General features: G+C 33.3%; 1 protein-coding gene across 1 annotated transcript in view; it reads right to left on the minus strand.

Moving 5' to 3' along the window:
• Lrp1b (LDL receptor related protein 1B) overlaps window positions 1–24,385 on the minus strand; it is a 1,852,169-nt gene that overhangs the window by 495,449 nt on the left and 1,332,335 nt on the right. Inside the window, 2 exon segments of the mRNA XM_047543195.1 lie at window positions 1,735–1,864; window positions 2,438–2,572. Of these exon segments, the coding sequence (XP_047399151.1) occupies window positions 1,735–1,864; window positions 2,438–2,572 (265 nt within the window).

Here is a 24,385-nt window from a genome sequence, read left to right on the forward strand (position 1 = left end):
TTTTTACAACCATAGAGTCACTTTCATTCCAAAAGATACAGAAGTCCAATTTACATAAAAAAAAATTCTTCTCTTAAAAAAAGTCTTAAATGGTCTAGCACAGTGGAGCACACCTTTAATCCCAGCAAGTCAGGAGGCTGAGGCAGGAGGATCAAAGTTCCAGGTCAGCCTCAGCAATTTTGCCAGACCCTTGGCATCTTGGTGGGACCCTTTCTCAAAATCCAAAATGAAAAGGTCTGGGAGTGTAGAAAAGTGGTAAAGTAATCCTGGGCTAAATCCTCAGTACCAAAACAAACAAACAGACAAACCTTAAGTGATGCTGCAGTAACAATGCAAGAAACACAGTATGAGGAGTAATATTGGACTTTAAAATGGGGTAAAGTCTTACATTATTGTTTAAGAGGAAAGCAGTTATAATAAGCCTACTTATTCTTTAACAGTCATTTGTACTAAGCCCTGAGGATAGATAAATACATCAAACACAAATGGCTGTTCTCCTAGAGTTAAAGTATAATAATAAATAATAGAAACATTTCCCAACCTAGTGAAATACACAGCTACTTGGCAAATAAATTTAAATAAATGAGCAAATATTAGTGCACAGAACTTGCAAACATAAAAGTTGTAGGTGCTATGGGGTCATAGAACAATCTAACCTATTTCCAAAGTTATAGAATGATAAAAATTTTTAGCAAAGTAGGACTAGGAAGAACATTGAGAGTACACGGAAGAGGTTATACACAGTGTAGAAATGAAAGAGATTAAGAAATACTTGCAAATTAACCAAAGCCCAACAATGATGGATTGAGAATGTAAAAGTGCAATAGAGGGTGTTTGAGATGAAAAATTTGCACAGTACCTGGTTAAAAAGGATCATAATAGAGGTTTTGGACTTTACACAAAAGGCAATGAGAATTCCTTAAAAGGACTTAGGTAAGTGGATTTATATATTTAAAAAAATTAATCTAGCCTTCACTGAGAGTAGGAGACCAAATGGGAACTTATTGCAAATGTGTAAGACAAGAACAAATTCAAATAGGGTGGAGGCAGTAAAGACATAGAATAGTAGATTAAAAGTAGAATTATTTAGAAGGAAAATAAACACAGTCAAATATGGTGATAGATTGAATGCTCTTCAATTTTATATGTGTGTGTGTGTGTGTGTGTGTGTGTGTGTGTGTGTGTACAGTTTGTGTTCTCATGAATTTTCCAAATAGACAGGTAGTTATACTTATCTACAACTCAAAATAAAATAAGCAAAAACTAAAACCAAAATAAAAGAGAAAAGGAAAGAAAGAATAAATGAAACAAAAAGTTTGGATGAAAATGTTAGTTTGATAATCATAGGCACATAAACAGATATTGTAACTTCAGAAACATTGGAAAACTAGGTTCTTAAATTATTATTTCACTCATTCAATAAATAATTGAATATCTAATTATGAAAACAGATCTAGGAGAGAACTCTAAATTGAGAACCTAGAAATACATTGATGTTCTTATTTGGATTAACACATATAAAATAACCACTTAATAATGACTTTAACAAATATGTACTAAAATATGTATAAGCAAAGTAAAAATAAACTTTATTTTCTCCTTAAGATATTTTTAGTTTTTTTAGGTATTATAAATAAAACTAAATATTAATACAATATTGTGTTTTATTTTTCCTAATAAAACTCAAGAAAACCCACTTATGACCCAGAAGATAAATATAAATTTTAAAATTACCCTTTCTCTGGGTGCACAGCTATAGATCTTGGTTGATCCAGGCCTTGAGAAATAATTACATAACGGAAAGAGCCATTGAGTCTTGCAACTTCAATTAAGTTAAAGCCATGATCTGTCCAATATATGTTACCTATGAGAAAGACAAAATACAGTTTATAATACAGTTGTGAGATAGGAAATTATTTATTAGTTATGACTAAAATTAAATTTCTGAACCTTCACATAATAATTAAAACATTATTATGGTTCTACTCTCTTTTATCATTACTTTCTAAACAGAAAGTTATTAATACACTAATATTCAAAAACTCCCAGTCCTAATTTCATGTCTCTGACTAAACCATATACTTATCTATTTATATGTTAAAAATATATTGAAACTTTCCCCACCCATCAAAGGAATCTATTTTAACTTCAGACTTACTTCAGGCAAAAAAGAACTAACATTTTTGTTTACCTGCCTTATAAAGCTCTCAGGAGATTTGGGCAAACTTCACACTACATAATCTCCTTCAACATAAAAACACTATTCAAAGGCTCAATAGCATTAGAAAGAGTGGAACCAAAAGTAAAAGAGACTATTTACCCCCATGGCTAGAAGCATAAAAAAATTGTTAGGAGTCAGAAACAGAATTTTTATGAAGCAGATTGAGCCCCAACGAAATAAGTATGAAATAAAAAGAGAAAAAGTTATAGATTATACCAGCAATCCAGTCAATAGCTATTCCTTCCACTCTTCCCAAGCCATTGGTAATGATATCTTCTTTCCAAGTCTGATCTCTTTTAGCTCGGCTGATTTTATTGAAGCCCATGTCTGTCCAATAGATGGTATCATTTTCTATGAATAAGACAGAAAAAACACACATCCACACACTATAAAATGTATCAATATATGTATTAGGATCCTATAGCATAGTATCTTTAGGGTTATCATCTTGGGTGTGCTAGAATAAAAGTATTCTTCAGGATAATTTACAAAATTATACAGCAAGAAAGGTACAGAAAATAATATGAAAGAATCTACATTTTAGCCAAAAGATTTTTTTTAAGTATTATCTGAAATATTGGGGAAATGACCTATCACATTCTTTATTATTTTTCTTCATTTTCCTATTCATTTTAAAACAATAAATCTTTTTCCCCCATGAATTTGCAAGTGTGATTTCAAACCATGTTATTTTGGACCATAATTTTTCTCTTCACAACCATATCTGTGTCAGAGTCCGCTAACTATAAAAAGAACATTACTGAGATAGTAAACTCAACAATGTCTCAAAGGAGACAGACAATGGAAGAAAAAGGCTATCAAGGGTATTTAAAGCATAATGTCACTCAAAATGTGTAAAGCCTTACCATTCAATTATTCCTTCTGAGGTACTAAATAGCTTCCCAAATGTCAACTACAACCACCTCATATTTCAAACTCTCATCGTACAAATGGGCTTAAGGATATTTGAAGAATTGCTATATGCTATCATAGTGTCTTTAAATAACAGTGCTTTTTGTATATTTGAATGAAAAATGTGTCTAAAGACTATAAATGAAATATATTACATGTGCATGCATATGCATAAGGCATAGTAATTATAGACCAATGATTTTAAATATAGTCACCAGAAAGACACTGGGGACAAATCATTAAATAATAAATTTGCCACCAACTAAGGAAGCTTTCTTGTTGTGACCTACATGGCCATTTGAAGAACAAATCCTTTAAGATATAATTTCCCTCTGGCACAGTGACAGACTAGGGAAATAAAGAAAATGTAATTAGTATAATAAAGCAATTCATCAATAAGTTTTGGAATTCTTTTTCCAATGAAATATACTATGAATTCCTTGATTATTTTTGTAGAAAGATCCCAAACACCTCCTTTTCAACAGTGGTTAAGTCAGATACAAAATTGTTTGAATCTCAACAGAGATCTCAGACCCCAAAAAAATGTATCCAAAAAGCAAAGATATTTGATATTTCAGTTTTGCAAAAAGCATTAGAAAATGTGTTTTCATTATTAAAATAGACAAAAACATTATTTTTCATAAATAGTAAGCATTGTATATTGAATCAAATTTTTACCCAAATATTAAATCCATATATCTACTGCCTACTTTCTCTATTTGTGGGTAGAAAAGACAAGATATAAATGACACATTCTGGATTTTTCTACCAGGAACATGGTTCTAGGAGGATTTTTCCATGGTAACTGCCCTTGTATTAGTGATATGGACAGCACCTCCTTTCTTTGTTTCTTGACCTAAAAACCTCAGGATTATCTGATCATTTTTTTTCCCTCATATTCCACATCCAACTCATCACCAACTACTTTCATATTTAATCCATTTCCAAGAAGTTTTGGTCCTTTTTATTCTTCTTTCAAAATGTAATCATCATCTAACCACCTCTCATCTCCTCTAGTTCTATTATCAAAACTACCATTAACTCTGGCCCAAAGTCTTGTAATAGCCTCCAAACTGGTCTGACCTGTTTGTATTTTGCTCCTGTCCTTCCTTTCCCATAAGTATTTTAAACACTTCGGGTGATGGTTACACATTTTAAAAGTGAGTAAAATCAGTAAGATCGTTTTTACCCCTGCATTCCAAATCTAATCATTTTCTGTCTCATCCATGGTAAAGTCAGAGCTCCTCTCATGAACTTCCTGAGGTACACACACCCTTGGAGACCTCTCCTACCTGATATTCCTCCACTCTTCACTCATCCATCTCTTGTAACACAGACCATCCTGTTCCTAAGGCAAACCAAATCCTCCTCAGTTGGTATTTTACATAATTTTTCTTCCTCTCTGGAATGTTCTTTTCCCAGATATCTACACAGCTCTATCTTGGTTCAAATATACCCATCTTACAGAAAATTTACATGACTATCCTATAAAAATTATTCCCTTATCATGCTCTATGCCCTTTAAACAAATTTTAATTTTCTCCACAGAACTTATAACTATCAAACACAAGAGGTACTTATTAGTTTCTGTGCCTCCCAGGAATGCATTTCTTGGAAAGTTGGAACTTTATTTTGCTTACCACTTTATTCCTAGCATCTGGTGCATAGTTACATCACAGTAAATATCTGGTTAATAAGTGAGCAAATGTCATATGCTGTATAAAAACTGGTTTGGAGGTAGGAAGACCCATGTCTTGCCATGAGAAATAAACTTTTAAGGACCACAAGGTATGCACATGAAGAAATGACAGAAAATTTACAAGAGTATAAGATAAGCAGCATGCAATTTGGGCAGATACATAATGGGCAGGTTTTAAGAAGACAATAACAGTTTTCACAAGAATAATGAAAAAGGACACTGAGTTTATAAATTATATTTATATTATTTTTAAAAGTTTTTTTAGCTCTGAATAATTCTATTCAATATAACCATAGAACATTCTTTCCACCACCATCTCTTGCACATATGTTCCTTTATTATCATTGAACAGAAATATTTTTCCTTTTTATGTCTCTTCTCGGAAGTGTAAGATAGAGACTATAATTGGGTCAACTTCCACCTATGTGTTACCTGTAAAGCAGAAATTTTGTAATACTGAGTTTGTATCTAAATGGTCAGTTCTATTGGACTACAGCACTGAGGAAACAATAGGTTTCCTGGTATCTTTTGTATTAGTATTTAGAAAATTGGTGAGCAAATCAACCAGATGATGATGCAATAAAAAGAAAAAAGGGAATGGAAGGATTAAATCACTCGTTCTTAGTCACATCCACATCCTTACCAATTTTTTTCACATATTTACTTTGTGCTTATACAAATTCTCTAAATGCAATTTTTGCTAAGATATGAGAATATATTTTTAATATCTGTGAATATCTGAAAATAAACATGAATTAGGTAAAATAAAAGTGTCAATTAGGATGAGAATCAAGTTAAAAGATGAAAAAAATTATAACTATAATGATAAAAGTCAAAGTTATACATAAAGATGAAAAGTAAAGACTGTAATAACCATCTTGAAATTTATTTCAAAGTATGAACATTTTTAACTTCACCTCCATTTAACAGATTCTTTTAGAATACTTAGCATATGCTAAGAACCATTGTAGATATAAGAATATGGTAGTGAACATAACAGACATGGAATTTAAGTTCTTGGGTAGAATTTAAAATAAACTATCTTAAGACATATGGTAACTTGGTAATATATAACTACAGGAATGAAAAAGAATTTGCCATTTAATGTAATAACAATTTGAATTTCCTCCCCATAGTAGGAAAAATAGATTCTTTGAAATTATTATCAAGACTTCCATATAGAGAGATTGGTCGTCAGCTATTGTGTATTTAAATTCATTAAACTCAAAATTAAAGGTAAAATCAAATATTGTCATGGTGATATTTATCTGTAAAAATCTTTGACAATAAGAAAAGGTGTTTTCTTTGAGTTGAGAAAATAAAATTTACCCAGGTGTTTAAAGCTGAAAGGCTAACCAGGACACTCAAGTCTCTAAAAGACCTTTCACCCTTAGTGTCTATTTTTTTATAATTAGTTAACAAACATGTATATACTGGCCACCTGTTGGAAAACATACTCTGTTCCATTTTTCCATGAGCTTCTGGGTCCTATAAAATTTAAAGTTATGTTTCCTGATCTAAATTTAATTTTTACTTTTTCCCAAACAGCACATACATGTGAAAATACACAAGATAAAATATAAATTATATGTGCTATGTTTTTTTCTATTAATGAAACAATTACCAGCACACAAGGAAAATTGTAAAATAGAGAACAAGAAGCCTAGGGTTGGGTTATTATTTTTCTGACACTTACCATGGAAATTTCACAAAGTTCTTTGTCCCTCCAGTTTTATTTTTCATATAAACAAATGCACTCAAGTACACACACCCACACACACACATATGCATAAATATATTTACGTTATATATGTGAACATGGTATATACATATATATATACATTTGTATGTATATGTGTATTATATATACATACCTTTCATTATGTACATATATATGATGTAAATATATATTTGTATAAAAATATATATATATATATATACATTCTAACAGAAGGTAAAATTTAGATTACCTTTAGTCTCTTGCAAACCTGATTGTCTAATGTTAAAATTTTATTTTTCACTTATAATAAATGGAATATAGTAATCCACCTTATAGTATAAAATATAGTTGTTATATAGATCTTTTTACCCACTAATTTTTACTCATTTAAATAGCCCTGTTGTTTGGAACCAAAAAGGATGAAGTATATAATTTTCCTCAGAATATGCTACCAGTGGCTGTTAAGTCATATCTCTTATAAATTTCAGAACTTTACATTTATCCCTATTAAATGTCAACTTGTTAAATTTGATCATGAATCCTGCCTGTTGACATTTTAAAAAATCATATGTTATCCAATGAATCCTTTCAGTGATGTCTACAAATTTGATAACAAGATTTTCTGTATCTTTGTTCAAGTCAGAAGTAATGGTGCTGAATTAGATCAACAATGCATTTTTTATATACTACTGAAGACCCATCTCTGAGCCAAATTGTTTCTTTCATTTCATTATGTCTTAATGATTTATATTTGTATTTATTTAAATGCATAAATCTTAAGAATACATCTTGATGAACTTTTGAATATGGGAAATATCCATGTAACCTCTACCCTGATCAAGAGGTAGATCATGGCCAACATGTTTTGTCCTGTTCAGCAGCATTCCTCTTCAGTAACGGGTATCCACTATTCTGATTACTACTAACACTGAATAGTTAAATACAGTATGTACTCCTTGGTGTGACTTCTGTCATTTACCATCATGAGTATCAGATTCATCCTTTAAGTTTCCTGTATATTGCTTTTCCACAGTTTTAAAGCATCACACTTTATTTTCCCATTTTGAACATTCAGATTGTGCTCAATTTCTGGCCATTATGAATATGTCTGTGAACACGTTGATCCATGTCTTAGAATGAACATACACTGTGATTCCTGTCAAGTACATGCCAACACGTGGAACTGCTGAGTCATAGTATAGTGTTAGTAAACAGAACTTATTTTAATTAATTAATTAACTCAATTCTCACCAAATTAAAAATCTGTCATCTTACACTTTAACTATTGTCGACTTATGCTATTCCCTTCATATTTGGCCAATTCAACCATGAGGACCTATAAATACAATGAACAGGCAAGAGATTATGAAGATTTTCATTTCTAGGAACTTGTTCAACATAGTTGTCTACCTTGACTGAAGCTGTTTCCTTGCCAGACAAGGGATAAATAACTGGCTGCAACTATGCAGTGACTTTAGAGTGTATTGTTATTAAACAGTGAATGGAAGCTAATTATTTCAGTTTCTTCTACAATGACCAGATTTTTCTTTTCTTCACCAGAGGAAATTGAAAACAACTGAGAGGTAAATATTCCAAGACACTGGATTTTTTGGTGAGTTTTTTTATAAATATTGTAATAAAAGAAATACATATTGTATAAAGAAAGAAAATAAATATTGTATAAAAGAAAAAGAGGAAAGAGGGAAGGAGGAAAGGAAAGAGGAAGGGAAAAAAGAATGAATGATATTTCTCCTTTTTTAACACTGGCATAGCTTCATCCATCTGCTAACACAATGTATCAGGGAATATTAGGGATATGAGGAAGTAAAATGAACTGAGAGGTTCTATAACAGAATTCTTTTTAAATTCTGTAACTGGTGCTAAAAGGAAGTTCTATTATCTCATCAATAATTCATAACCAGTTGTAACTGCACTGTCAAAATTTGTATTGTGGATCTAGCACCTAGGGTGAGTAAAACTATTAAATAGTAAAAAATAAATTTACTTGTTGTCAAGCTACAAATATAAGAAATTACCCCAGCATATATTAAAGAACTCTTAATAAAGGCTTCTTTTTCTTAATAACAAACCCAAAAATCCATGGCATAAATAAACTCTTTTGGGAGGATCTGAGTTTGGTCATTAGATCTGGTATTAAAAACACATTCCTTCATAATAGTTCCTAAAACATTTGATGAATGAAGTCATAAGATTTCAAAATCTGATTGACATCTGGGAGACTTATTGTTTTCCAAGTATAAGAAAATTGTACAAATTTTTGCAGAAAACAAGAATCTTTTGTAATTGATCCTGGTAATATTTTCTTAGAGACTAGAGTTTCTTTAAGAAACTCAAGTTAAATATATAAGTTGAAGAATTATTTAAGAATATCTCTACATAGTGAGGACTAAGTTTTATAATTTTGTCTACTTTATATATCTAGTTTCATTGTTTACATCCTATTCAATCCATTATATTCTTATATTTTAAAAATATGTAACTATGCACAGTCACAGAAGTATATGTTAGGGCTGAGGGTGTAACTCAGTAGTTGAGCACTTGCCTTGAGCACAGGAGGTCCTGAGTTTGATCCCAAGTACCATAACCACAAAAAACAAACATACAAAAACTACATGTTAACTTATATGAAATTCTATATAAATATTTCGAGTTTAATAAATTCAAGGCTTGGGTGTTGTAAGGCATTTTATATAAAACCATACGCTTTGCTAATTAATGAACTCTTATTGCATTATAGAGAAATCTACTAGCAAATTTGTTATTTTTCTTGGATCTTTGACCTTTGGATATTATATAGAAAAATCTTTTAACTGTATAGAATCAAGATAAGCTCCTAATTCTGATGCATATACAGAACCTGCATTATAATTTTGATTGTTGAGATGGGGGAGTAAATATTGCTTGTCCTGTGACCCTCCAGTCATCAAAATTTTTACTTGATCTTTAATTATTTTTTTTTACCTTCAGATGACCTTGCTGTAGATACCTATTCTCTTCCATTGTAAGAAATAAAAGCATGTTCCATAATTTTTATTGTCATTCATTAGCAATGACCTTAACGGTTAGGCCCAGAAGTATAACTGTTATCACATTTACAAAAGGCTGCCTTAAGGTCTTAAAATTTATTAATTCTTCTGGCTTATCTGTGATAATGGTTTCCAATCTGTTTCTCATTTTAAAATTTTGACAGATCTGACAGTTAATTCTAATGCAAACTCCCATCTTCTGCCCTTTCAAAAATTACCTTCTCTAATATATTTTTGGAAAGAGGAAGTTTTCTTATATTCCTCCTACATTTTTCAATCATCAGACTTTACAATATGATAGTTGGTGATTGTTCTGTGCAGTTTCAACCCTGATATCTAGACCAATCCTTTTCCTTCATCTACTTCTTACTCCCCTACCCACACTGACACCCACATAGAAACATTCAAACAAACATGGAATACAAAAGTGATAATATGACTGATGATAACATTAAAAACTCCAAACTAAAAATTAGATCATGTAATTTATTCTATAAGGCACTCTGGTGAAACCACCTCTAGAGGTTGGTGTATGGTAATTTCATATTGAACCCAAATCTTACACTTTATTTCATGTCCAAACCTTATTCATATCTCTGGATCCTTCTCTCCTCTTTTCTCCATTTCAACCTATCATTCCTTCCTTTTTCTGATTACTCATTCTCCAAAGAGAAATTCTCTCTATCCTTTGCTCTTAACCTCACAGCAGGACAGGGTTTGCATACTTTAAATTCAGTATTTCTCAAGTGACTGCCCATAAGAATTGCCTCAGGAATTAAAAAGAAAAATAAAACACACACATGATATCTTATGCTACAGATTTTTTACCTGAATTTTTTTGCCTTTAAATTATTTAGACATTGTAAATCCTGAAGTTGACATACTTCTGTCTTTACACTACCTATTAAAAATACAAAAACAATTTCTAGTAAAAATATATAGTTATAAATTGTGCATTTTATCTCTAGCTCCATTTATTTTTCTTCCCTAGATTTTCCCTTACTTCTCATTCCCTCACATTTTAATTGTTTATTTTATCCCATTTCCCTCACTTGGAGAAGGTGTATAAAACGCCTTTTTAAACAAGGTTACATATATATGTTTTAACATATCAAATCATATTTTATAGATGTACTACTTCAAAGTTGGGTACACAGACTTTAGGGAATAGATAGAATTACCAGGAAAATCCAGGACATTGTAGAGTCTTAATTTTTATTTTTTACTTTTGTATTCTACATTTCAAATGTCTATTTGTATGTTGTGCATGTACATATATATATATATGTACATATAATATGTATATATATGTATGTATATATATGTATATATGTATATATGTATAAATTATAATACTTACTATAATAATAAAGTATATACTACTTGAGTAATTTATTAATAAAGAATAAATACATTTTAAGTGAAATCCTTTTAGTTTAGCTAGTAAATTGTGCAAATAAAAAGTTCAGTATTACTGATGCAGCTACTACATTAAAATCATTTTTCACAAAGTAACACTTGGATAATTAAGATATTTTTATGCTACAGAAATTTCTTATAGAATTTCTTCTAGAGGATAGGCCTTAGATCTCAGACTAACCCAGGTCATACCTCACTGCCCTGAGGATCACTCACTGTCTCTCTAAACTCAGCACCCATTTGGCACACTATTGAGACATGACACATAGTTGAAACCTCTGGAGATGACACTAAGAGTTGAAAGAATTGAGAAGAAAAGAGGGCCAGCAAAGGTCACCAAAGACAACTTTGGAGAGGAGTGAGACTTTCACTGACTCTTGAAGATTGAATAGCAATTGCATCAGAAGAGATATACAAGATAGTTCCCTAAAACCTAGTTCAGATAAAGAACCAATTTACTAAATGCAATCAGTTTTAGAATGAGAAGGAGAGACAAGATCGTTTCACTGGGAGTGATGAGCATTAAGCTGTGATGACAGCCAGCCCACAAGCCATCCAATGCCTGGGTACAGATAGGAATGCAGTTGAACTTTCTATTCTTTCCAATTTTTGAAAGAATTTCTTCAAACATTTATAAGATTAATAAAGATCCAAGTTCTCGATATTCTTTATTAAAAGGGATTCAATAATAAAGTGCTAACAAATTACATTTGTTTCTTTCATCTTGAGAAAGGCAAATCAATACAAACGTTAATGGGCAATTATCTTATAGCAACAAATCACTAAGAACTCCATCTTTGTGAGTAAATAAACTCTGCAGACTTCAAAGGTTTTTAAATATCTTAATCCCCTTAAGGTACAATGTTATGAAAACTTAGATAATGTACATTCTCTTTTAAATTACTATTTCATCAAATAAGAAATATAAACCTGTCTGGCTTTTGTGTCCTGAAAGGAATTTGCATTAAACATACTTATAAAAGCAATTCCACTCTCAGATTTGGAATGTTTCCTCTCAGGGAAAGGAAAAGAACCTCTCATATTTTCTTAAGCATTCATTCTTTTTCTTTTCAATACAATTGTACTATGCTGTTTTCATATGAATTAAGTTAGTTCTCATAGTCCTAGTATGGCTAATTTTGACTTTGTAGTAGCACATGAGAAATAAAATGTATTGTCATCCTTTCCTCTTCTTCAAATAGAAGAGGACTGAAAGCGCTCCAAGAAGAAATTGTTTTAATTTGTTCTCTTGTAGCATCCCAAAGGTAAGCTGTAAAACTGCGATAGCAGGTTGCATAGCTGCATCTTTAGGAGACACCTAATAACACATTTCTTCAGGAAAACATCAACCTGTTTCAGAAAACACCGCCATTCCATTTCAGTTTTATTTTTCAAAAGGGAAAAAGCCAACATTATTTCTTCAAATGCTTCATTTCTATGTCATGCCTTAAATAACTAAAACAGACAAAGGTGGTATATGCATCATAAAAGATTTTTCTCAGCAAATATGTTTGAATTTTTTTTCACCATCATGACTTGTGAAAAAAATTAAAAGACTTACTAAATAGAGGAATACATGCTAATTAAATGCTCAGCTATTGAGTTCTGATGTCTTATAAAATCTACTACTTAGTGGCTGTATAACATGGGCAAGTTTTTAAACCTTTCTGTGGAGTTTCCCAGTATGTGAACTGGGAATAACAAAACTGCTTTGAGTACTAAATTAATTAATATTTCTTAAAGTACTTATTATTAAGCACATAATAAGTGTAGCAATGTGTCAATTGTTACCAATAAAAATGCAAAGTATATAAATAATGACAGAAAAAAACATATATCTATTTACTAATAGATTTGGTATGTATTATACTATGTATATTATATACCAAATTCATTATTAAATATATTTTATGCCCCTTCAAAGTTTTAACAAGGTTTTAGTTTAACATAATATTGTCTCAATTTAAAACTAAAGAAAAATATCTTGGTATTTCAATTTAAAAAGGAAAAGGATCTTTTCCAAGATAATAAGAGAAAATTTTGTGAAAATAAACCATGAGTCTTTGCTATATTTTCAGCCACTATCCATAAATTTTTAAACTAAAATTTAGCACTTATCTGGATGCATAATGGCATCCCATATGTTTAGAAAAGTGCAGTTTTTTCTAAAAAGATTACTACCCCCACAGTAAATTGCTCTAAATTTTATTTGAAATTGTCCATAGTTATTGTAGAAAGGTAGGTAAAAAACTAATCCTTTTTTAGGATGAGAAAAAGATTTTAGTAATACTATTAAAAATCAATAAAGTTATGATTGGGGGTGTGCCTTAGTGGTTGAGGTGTTGCCTAAAGTGTGTTTAGTCTTAAACTTCATCTGCAGCACCCCCCCCCCATAATACAGTCAATCAAAAATCATTGCCATTAATGTCAATGGTCATCCTAGATGTAAATGACACCATTTTCTTACACATGACACACATATAATATACATATTGCATTAGCCAGAGTTCTCTAGAGGAATGGAATCAACAAGAAGTATGATTATAAGAGATGATTTATTAGATCGACTTACACGACCAGAAGCTGGATAGTCCACAATGGCTGGCTGCAGCTGGAGAGCTAGAAGAACCAGCAGCTGCACAGTCCAAGACACAGAAGCCCCAGAATAAGAAAGATCAACAGTGCTACCCTAGTCCAAGACCAAGGTTTCTGGAAACTACTTGGAGAATCACTGGAAGAGTCTATTTTGGAAGAGTGAAGAAGCAAGAGTCCCATATCCTGAGGCGATCAAAGCAGTGATCAAGAACCCATTCAAGAAGAGTAGAGCTTGCATCTGCATCTGCTTCCTTGTTCTTCCAACTTTTATTCTATCCTATTGGGCAGTGCTGCCCACTCTTAGGGAGGGTCTCCACTTCAATTCCTATCCCACATTCCAATCATTCCTAGATACACCCTCATTGACACACCTAGAAGCCTCTTAATCTTCGGTACCTCTTGATCCAATCAAGTTGACAATTCAAATTAACCACTACACGTATGTATATTTTATATCATTATTTTCTAATTTAACTTTCTTATTGAACTACACCTAACATTTTAATAAAGTACGGCATATAAATGCTTCTGCTTGAGCTTTTGGAAAACATAAATTCAGGATATGTTAGTGAACATATTCCCGCAAATACTAAAGAAATATAAATCAATACCTGTCAATGAGAATTATGTATATACAAAAATGACCAGGTAGCCTCCTTCAATCATCCCTGAAAATAATAACTCTTTTTTAAGTACTTGATAGCAGTGCGCATTGCCTATCATTTTTACAGTAAGTTGCAGTTGCTTCTCGATCTATATTGGTGGTATTGAAGAAAGGTTTCATAATTTCTTCAGAGTAATTAATTAGAGAGATTTAAATGGTTTGGAAAGTATATATACAAAAGTTTGATGAATAAATGATCAAGCAAGATGGCCTTCTTGCCATGAAAAGTTCATATTCAATACATCAGAAGATGAATCTATCAGTACTGCCTTAAATTTGCTCATTTACTTTTGTTGTCTCTCATTTGATGGTAGGAACATATCCCCTATAGCCTGAACTACAAGAAGGCTTCAGAGTTTCTTTCTGTAATGACATTCATCTAACTGGTACATCCAATTAATCACTAAATTCTGTATATTTTAGATCCTTCATTTAAAAAACCTACATAAGGACTATCATTTCGCTCAGACCCTCATTGTCTTTGTTTTGAATACTTCCCACAGCCTGACAAATGGCCACCCTTCCTATAATTTTGTTCTTCTTAAACTCACTCTAACAACCCTCAGAGTAATATAACTAAAATTGAGATAAGATCTTTTTGCTTAACATTCTTCATGTCTCTAGATTCCTTGTGCTTATAGGATGAAGTCAACTTCTTTAGAAAATCACAGGAGGTGATCTGTGATCAGGTACAGTGATATCCAAACTTTTTTGATAAGTAAGATAATTTGACCACTTATCCTCATTAGCTAATACTAATCCATTACACATGTTTGCATATAAAATATGAACAAAAGTATAAATTATTTAAAATGTTCAGTAAATGTTAAACATCAACAGTTGAAATATTCCCTTCTCTATGTTTGATCATCTCATTCAGTACCCAGGAATGTGCAGTGTTCCCTTCTCTTGGAATACCCTGCTTTATACCATAAGTACATCTCTGCATCTGTTCTGCACATCTTCCTGCTCAGGCTTTCTCTAGTAGCACCCCCATTCCTTGTGCGTACACACACATCATGCAATTTCTTTCCTCTGTGCCTTTTCTCATGTCATTTCTTCAATACTTTTTAGATAGAAAACTATTATTAGGACATTAAGACTCAAGAACACACTCTTCCAGAAAGCTTCCTGACCATCTCAATCTAGGTCATTGTTATGGCTTGATCAGTTTTATTATGTTTTATTCCTTGAAAGCTCATGTATTTAAAGCATAATCCTCATGCAGAGAAGTTCAGAAGTAACCTTGAGGTTCAGGCAATGATTGGATTATGAGGGCTGGACTTCATTAATTGGTTAAGTGGATTAATCCATTGGCAATTGAATGGGCAACAGGGAGGTGGGACCTAGATGGAGGAAGTAGACACTGGGGGCATACCCTAGGAGCCTTTAACTTGCCTCCAGGCCCTTTCTAACAATGCCCTGCCTCCTCTCAGATCCAGAGCAATGGAGTTGACTGACCATGGACAGAGAGTTCTGAAGCTGTGAGCCAAAATAAACGTTTACTCCTCTAAATTATGCTCATGAGTTACTTTGGTTACAGTGCTGTGAACCTAACACAGTCATTATCTCACTCTAATAACAATCTGTACTTTTCTTGCAAGTTTTACTTAACACAGAATATTACACAGTTCACTGCTTTAGTACTTTACTTTCTAGTAGATTGAGATTGGTTTTGTTTCATATTAAACTTACAATGTCTGCCTCTAGCTTTCCTTACGTAGTAATTGAATAATTGTTGGTTTCCAATTAACAATAATATAAATAGAATCAAGTAAATGGTATAAGAATTATTAAGTAGAATATTATCTAGAGTAAGAAGAGTAAGGTAGGTGTGGTGATATGAAGTCGCTCTCCCACAATCTACTAAGCTCACATGTGGGGGCGGGAGGCGGGGGTTGGGGGCCTTGTGGCTTCACCCTGTTCCTCAAGGCCATCTAATTTGGAATCAACCTGACTGATACCCAAAGTGGGGTGGGCAGCACTTTTGGAGGCTATTGTTACCCTGCACCTTGTGGAATTGCCCAAAGAGCCAACTGAGGGCTAGGAGAACAAGAAGACATTTCTGAGAAAGATGTACAGCATACTGCTGGAGGTGGGCATGCTGGAAGGTGTGCTACAATGCCCAGAGTCTGGACATCTGTTCCCCATCAGTCACAGGACCCTCCAACTTGCTGCTGAATGACAAGAAACTGAGACTTGACTGTCAGGCACCAGTTTTACATTTTATGACTTTGTGCATCTTTGTTGTCATATATTCTGTTTGCTAGTTCTACAATGTGTAGCCCCAGCCCTTGAGCCTGACCAACAGTGTTCTTGAGCTCCATAATATCTCTTCTTTTTCTCATTAAAGGTTGAAAACCAAAAAAAACCAAAAAAACAACAAAAAAGGAAGGTAAAAAAAAATTAATGAAAAAATAAATTGTTAAGGTAGTAATATTTTAGCTAATTTTTAAATCAGCTAATGCAGTAATAAGAATTTACAAAACTATTTATGAAACTATATACATTTCCTCCTATGGCAAAATCTTAAAATCAGGGGGCAAGCTATGATTATGGTATCACTTTAGAATAAATTTAATTATATATCAAATATAAGTTCAGTGAGAAAATGTGATTCCATAGAGGTTAAGTGCAAGAATCAGAGAAAATTTTTAAATTCTGAATATTTAATTGACAAGCCATACAAACGAGATACAGTATTTGTTCCATATTTTTTCAAAGACTTAAGGGAGATTGTCTTGATTTGCTTCAATCAGGTGAAATAAAATCGCCACAAATTGAAATTGGTGGAGGACACATGGAAATCTCATTATTTTCTTCTTTTAATTTTTGAGAACTTCCACAATAAAAAGTTTTGAAAATTCTCCAACACATTGAAATGGATTCCACATTTTGTTGATCTTTCTTAATTAGAGTCAGAAGATTTATGATAATAAAATATATGAGAAAGCTCTAGGTAGTATTTGGTATATTTGCCTGCATGAAACTCTCAGTATACTACCCTTTCAGATAATCAAGAAATTCCAACAATTTTAGGAAATAATTTGCCTTAGCTACATTATATTGACATCAAAGTTTCCACTTTAATAGTGAAGAAATGAATTTTTTCAAAAAGTAAAAAACATTCACATGAGCTAGGTATATGTTAAAATTAGTCATATTCTTGGTCTCTGCAGAATCCAGAGTGGGCTTCTAAAAATATATGGAGTGCTGAGCAGCTCAGTCAAGGGATGATTTCACCTCAATTAGACCATGTACATGCTAATGAAAGGATAAAGTTTAGATAAGAAAATTTAGCTAGGATGAAATGAAAAAAAAATTGAAAAGATCCCCATATCAGTTGGCATTATCACATAAATGAAATCAAATAAAATTTAATTTAAAAAATGCTTAGAGGTTTAAAAACTTAGAATATCTCAGAGAGATTTTTTAAAATCAAGATTTTTTAAGAATCTTGAGTGAGAATACAAATGAAATATTTTTAGAAAGTTATGATAGACATCTTAGGAAGGGTAGATCAAGGACAAAGTCTTATACTAAAGTAACTAACTTGCAATGTTTTGAATTATCAAAGTTGAGACATATCAGTTCTGTGTGTATGTGTGTATGTATCCTTTCCTCCTCCTATATTTCCTTCAGCTGTAAGTCTCTTAGATCTTGAAAGAAAACAGGGACAGACTAGTAGCTAATTGGAGAGGAGTCCACAAAAAAGGAAAACTTAGTGCTTCGGGAAATCCAGTGAATGACTGAATGAACTCACTACCTTCCCTCAGACTTAAATTGAGTTAATGCATGTCCTGAATGACACTATTTCATACAGTACATGAAGGGGAATTTTATCATGTAAATTCTACAGCATATATTTTATATCGTTTGCCTTCTTTCTCACTCCAAAGACTTTTAGATGCCTGATTTGTATGAAAATGAATGATTAGATCATAAAGCTAAATAATGAAAACTGTTCAGAAAATTCTATGTATAGCAATGTCTAGTGTTATTCCTACAAGTCAAAACACAAAAACAAAAAACAACAACAAAAAAAAAAAACTGCCGACATTCATCAATGTAACATGGATAAACAGATTGGTACAGACATAAAAATAACATTACTTAACAATAAAAGGAAGCATTACCAGAGCATGCAAAATATGATGGATGTCAAAAATATTATGTGAAGTGAATTAAATACACAAGAGAATATATATTGTGTGGTTCTATTTATATAAAATTTTAGAATAGGCAGACCTAACCAATGGTGATAAAAATCAGAACAGTGACTGCTTCTGAGGACAGGCCTTACTAGGTAGGAGCAAAGGGGAACTTCCTGAAATGATGAGATATTCCATGTCTTGTTACACATTCACCAAATCTGAAAGGCATACTTAATAATTTACCACAGGTAAATTATACCTCAGTACAAATGAATCAAAATATAGGAAAAAGATGCTTTAAAAATCCCTATGGTAATTTTAAATGGAAAATCAGGATTTATTCTAAAATATGAACGTACTCAGGGGTACATTAGGCTAAACCTGAAGAAGAAATTGCAGTATAGAAGAGCATTCATAGGATGGTAAACCATAATACATGGAAGAAAAGTTCACTGTCAATCCAATGGGACAGATAAATTGAAAATAAGCTCTTACTGAGTAATAGATTCTTTGAAGGGACCTTTTTATCATTATGGAGATACAAATATAAATCATACTTTAATTCCACTCTCTAGGAAAATGAAATTTAGAAAGGTAATAAAGAAATATATGTGAATATATGTAAACTAGAAATTACTCTAAAGAAAATATTCAGAAATTCTAATGAAATCCAGAGAAAGGAAAGATTACATCCAACCAGGCTTGGGAGAAACTCTGAGAATGTGACCCCAGGGAGCATGCCCTTCATTGAAATATGAGGAAAACGATTGGGAAGAATAACAAATCAGATTTAAAGGATGAATTGAACTGTATAAAATACCTAGTTCACTTGTTTTGATAAGGCAGCTTATAGTAATAAAAAATTTTTTCAATATAATAATGATCAGAATTGGGATGACCTACCAAGTCAGTTGGTCCAGGACTCTGACAGTGAAAATTCAATTTCACAAGAAGTGCCTTAGGACTCAATGTAAGCCTCTAAGATCTTTAATTTTAGGTTGCATAATTGAGAGATGGTCCTAGCTGCTGTGTTCTAAATCTACCCCCACATTTGCTCCCAGGCTGCTCTCACTGTTGTCTATACAGGGCAGGAATGTGAGGGTATGCTCCATCTTGCAATATATGAAGATCTGACAGTACCTGGGCTTGACATCAGTTTGCTAAAACTTTCTTGAAACTGCACCACAGTCTAAAATGTTTTCTATTAAGCCTGCTCTCTTTGCCTCTCTCTTTCATGCAGGTCAGATCTGCATTGAAGTCTGAAAATGCTACCCACTTTTCTTTCCTCACAGGTGTTTACTCAAGAAAATCCTTCCATATCTAAACCTATCTTTGATATGCTTCTCAAAATACCAAAATAATTCAAATGGTGGCATGAGAGGTCTGAGAAAGTGAATGTTGAATGGGTTTATGTGTTTGGCTCCCTACCACTCAACAGGTAGCAAAGAAAGCATATTCTTAAGCAGCAAATGAGGCAAGGACAGTCCTGAACTCACAATGTTCAGTTGCTGAGCATATTGTGAGCAGTGATGTAAGAAAACATCTTACTGAAGGGGAGACATCCTAGCAGGTGCAATGACTCATGCATTCAAAAAACATGGAGGAAGTAATGCCTACAAAGGCAGCAGAATTGGCTGGTTACTGCTACATCGCAATGACACTCTCCAGAGGATAATGTAAAACTGACAACTGTTTACAAGCAGTTAAGAATGAATGTGAGAGCCAGATTTGGTAGATTACAAAGAGGCCTTCATTCTCCCCCTACCTCTCTAGCCCACCCACTCCGCAGTAGTGGACACAACTGAGTAGCAACAGAAGCTCTAAGGGTTAGAACTCTGCAGCTCCAAAGATGTATAAATGCTCAACCAAAGGAGTCATGTTACATTAAAATCAGAGACCTAATTACAAAGAGCTAAAACCTGAAATATCGGTGGAGGACATCTGGATGTGTCTCCTGAAAAATCGCCAGCTATCCTCTGATAAACCACCTCGAACTATCAGTTTGCAGACACAGCCCACTTTTTCCTAGTAAATTCAATTACATCCTTTGTGCTGAAAGATCTCACAAAAATACCTCACCTGAAAAGCAATATGTACCCTCTTAGCAGTTTTACCCACCTCTTGTCCTGGCTACTTGACTGATAACTATGGTTAAATCCCAGTAAAACCCAGATTGGTTTACTAGACCTCACAAAGAGGGAAAGATATGACACAACAAAAATACCACAAAATAGCTGCTATTATATGTAACTATAATGCCCTAAAAAAATAAAATTGGTGCATGACCAACAAGAGTCAGGGGAGCATCTATGAAATTGGATATTAAGGGGACTTGACTAAGGGTGTCTAGAATATAAGACTGGATCAGCAAGGGTTGTTTTACTTGGGGGCATGTTTTTGTAATATGGGGATTAATACTCTGGTGGGACCCAGGATGTGGAACAAAAATCTCGGTTTGGGTAACTTTTTTAGAGACATAGAGAAGGAATGTCTTTCATCATGTAGAAATATCTGCCCTGCTAGATGGATGAATAAAGAAATGCAAGCATATTATTTGAGGAAAGAAAACTCACAAGCCATGGGAGGTTTCAGAGGACACACCATCATCAAGGCTGATGGTAATATAGTAGTGATAGGAAAATAAGCATCACTAAGAAATTCAGTGATGGCTCTATTCAGTAGGCTAAGGTTGGCACTATGAGGTGCATTGACAAAGCTTGACTGTTACATCTATAATTTTGATCTGTACTCTTGCCCTACTCCTAAATTAAGAAAAGTATGCTGTTTTACTTAATTTCCAGCAACCAAGAAGCCACCTTAGGTGGCAAAGTTGAAGAGACAGGTATGGATGCTTGATCTGTAGGAAATGTGTGGACATTTAATAGAAGACAGTCTCCTTAAGGCTAAAACAAAAAAAAAAAAAAAAAAAACAAGAAAACTGTTAGCCAACAAGGGTGATGCTTAACATCTACAACCTCCCAAAACAAAAGTGGATGAACAGGAGCCAGAGAGTAGTTGCTCTAAGAAAACATCAGGATTACTTGCACAGGTCTTAGTCCTAAACCAATTTTCAGATGCAGAACACACTGACTGAAGTAATCAAAGTCCTAGGTAGTAGGATCCTGCAACATTGTAGCTATTATATGACTATGATGATCCTTCTAGTTCTTTCACCAAAAAAAATATGATCATTTATTTGGCAACTCAATATGGGAGAAAGAGAAATGCTCAGAAATTTTGAAAAAAAAAAAAATGGACCTGGTATTTGAGTTAATATTAATTCCACAAGATGTAAAGCATTACCATGTACCAGTGTTGCAGGATTGGGATAGGGGAGGTTTTAAAGACTAAGTAATAAATGGAGTAACATTCTGAAATATGAGTAGAAAATATCTTGATATAGGTGTCATAGGGTATTGGGGTTCCTGAAAAACTGCTGAGAACTATTAGAATTTTCAGAGGTGACCCATTTTTTTCTTCTAGTAAAGTTTAGTAATTCTATTTTGCTGAAAAACATCACAGAAATACATAACCTATAAGGCAATATACGCCCCCGTAGGAGCTGTATTCACTTTTTTTCCGAGCTACTTGACTGATAACTGTGGTTGGTTCCAAGTATAAAACAGGTTTACTGAACCTCACGAAGGATGAAAGAGGTGACACACCAAAATAGCCACAAGAAATAGCTGTGTGACCAACAGGAACTGGGAAAATATTCCTGAGATTGGATTTTAAGGAAGCTTGTTGTGGGTTCACTGGGTCTACAGACTACATAGGTGTGGGGGTCAGATTCTCAGTTCAAGTGTATACAATTTAAGTTGATATACATGGCAGTTGGGTGAACTCCAACATTGGGTTTATTGCCTCTGGAGTAAGAACTGTCAAAAAAAAAAAATGCAATGGGGATAGTTCCAAATTACCTCCCTTCATTTCCAACACCAATACCATCTAATCTGGATGTTTAAGATAGTAAAATCTAGTAACAACTCTCAAGGAGGATGAGGGGTGGATAGAGGAATTTTGTGTCACCATCAAAGACGAGTTGCATGGATAAGTGATTACTATTTCATTCCTGTGTAATTTGACCTCTGGCTACTACAGAAATAGAATAGACTTTTTAAAATGACTATAGGCCAACACAGGCTTAAACAAGTAATGGCTCCAGCAGCAGCTTTTATGTGAGATGAAGTATCACACTAGAGCAGATTAGTAAGGTTTCAGATGCATAATTCACAGCCATTCAAATGTTGAATGCATTATTTCTAATCTAATGCAAGAAGACAATCAGAAAGAGTTTTAATTCACTTATGATAGATAATATTTATTTTTAGTTATGCCTCAGGACTGTGTTAACTCTCTTACCTTGTGTTATAGTCTGAAGAGATCTGAAATCTGAACTCCAGAGAAAATTATACTGACACATTATATCAAAGATATATTGCTCAGGCAGAATGAGCAAGTGACAGTCAGAATGCTGGAGGGAGGCACTGGAAAAACACAGATTCCAGAAGTTTGGAGAGAAATTTTATGAAAATTCAGGTACTTACTCTTTTGGTGATGTTTTACAAGTTCGAATGGTTAAAAACAACAACAAAAAAAAATATCACCTTCAAGGTAAAGATACTCACTAAAACTTGCTAATAATACCCCAAAGAAATAAGCAGAGTACATGACAGGTCTCTTTGGAATCTGGATGTATCACATTCATTCCATGTCTGGGATGACCCTCAGACCTTTTCTCTGGTCATATGGAAAACTGATAACTTTGAGTATGATAAACCGTGATGCAGTAGGTATAGGCTGATACAAGGGTCACTTGAGCCAGCAGAACGTATAGTATTAAAGGTGAAAGTGGCAGTAAAAAATAAAATACAAAGTTTTTGAAAAATCTCTGTGAAAGAATCCCAAGACAGTTTCCTGGGATTCAGTAATAAGGCTATACCATCTGTACCAAAGAATTCATGCCCTTTATTAAAATGTTCCTTGGTCCTGGAAGAAACAAAAGGTTGACCTTGAGGTTCCAAGTGACCTTGCATCCTGAACTGCCCATCATAAATTATCATATATGCCATCATATAGAGGTCCCTAACAACCAGCTGAAGAAGGAAAAAAAAGAGACAATCTTGTTTTATGAATCATTCAGCTCAATATATGGCTGTAAGCTAGAAATGAATTATATTCACATTTAAGAGCAGCTCTGAAAGTTACTGAATAAATAGAAAAAAAATTTTCCCTATGCAAAAGTTGTGAGCAGTCCACATTGTGTGAATGAAGTAGGCCAGTGTGTGAACATATATAAATTCCCAAGTCAGTGACCAGTCCAGGTGATCTGGTAAATGGATTGGAAGGAAAAAAATTAGGAAATAAAAGATAAGGAAGTCTAGGGTAGAAATGTGCGGACTGACATATGGAAGTGGGCAAGAAATCTGAAGATTTTTGAATAACATTACTATCAACAAGAATACAACCACTACAAAAGAAGCACTGACAACCAAACTACTTTGGTCAATTGACTTAATCTTCAACCACTCCAGAAGAGGGTATAGGAACAAAGGGGTCATAGTGGCACAGAAGTCATCTTAATGTTATAGGCTACCAATTATCAAGGTCAATTAGAACAGAGGGTTCCTTCTATGGCACTATTTCTTAAGGAAACCAATTGACCAGTTGGTGGCAATTGATAGGCACCTTCTAATCTGGAAGCACGAGTGTTTCATCCTCATAAAGATGTAAAACAATTCCAAGTGTCAGTTTGTCTTTTGTGCTGCAGGCCCTTAGGTAGCACCATTATTCCAAGGCTTTTGGAATGCCTAATCCATATGTGTGAATCCCATACAGCATAAAATTTGCCCAACAGACCCAATTCCCAGAAAAGGAGGTAGAAATGTGGTTCAATAGCCATGCAGTCCACTGGCTAAATCATATACTACACCAACCAAAAGCAGCTGGTCTTA

Source organism: Sciurus carolinensis, chromosome 3, assembly GCF_902686445.1.
Source record: "Sciurus carolinensis chromosome 3, mSciCar1.2, whole genome shotgun sequence".
Taxonomy (NCBI): Eukaryota; Metazoa; Chordata; class Mammalia; order Rodentia; family Sciuridae; genus Sciurus; species Sciurus carolinensis.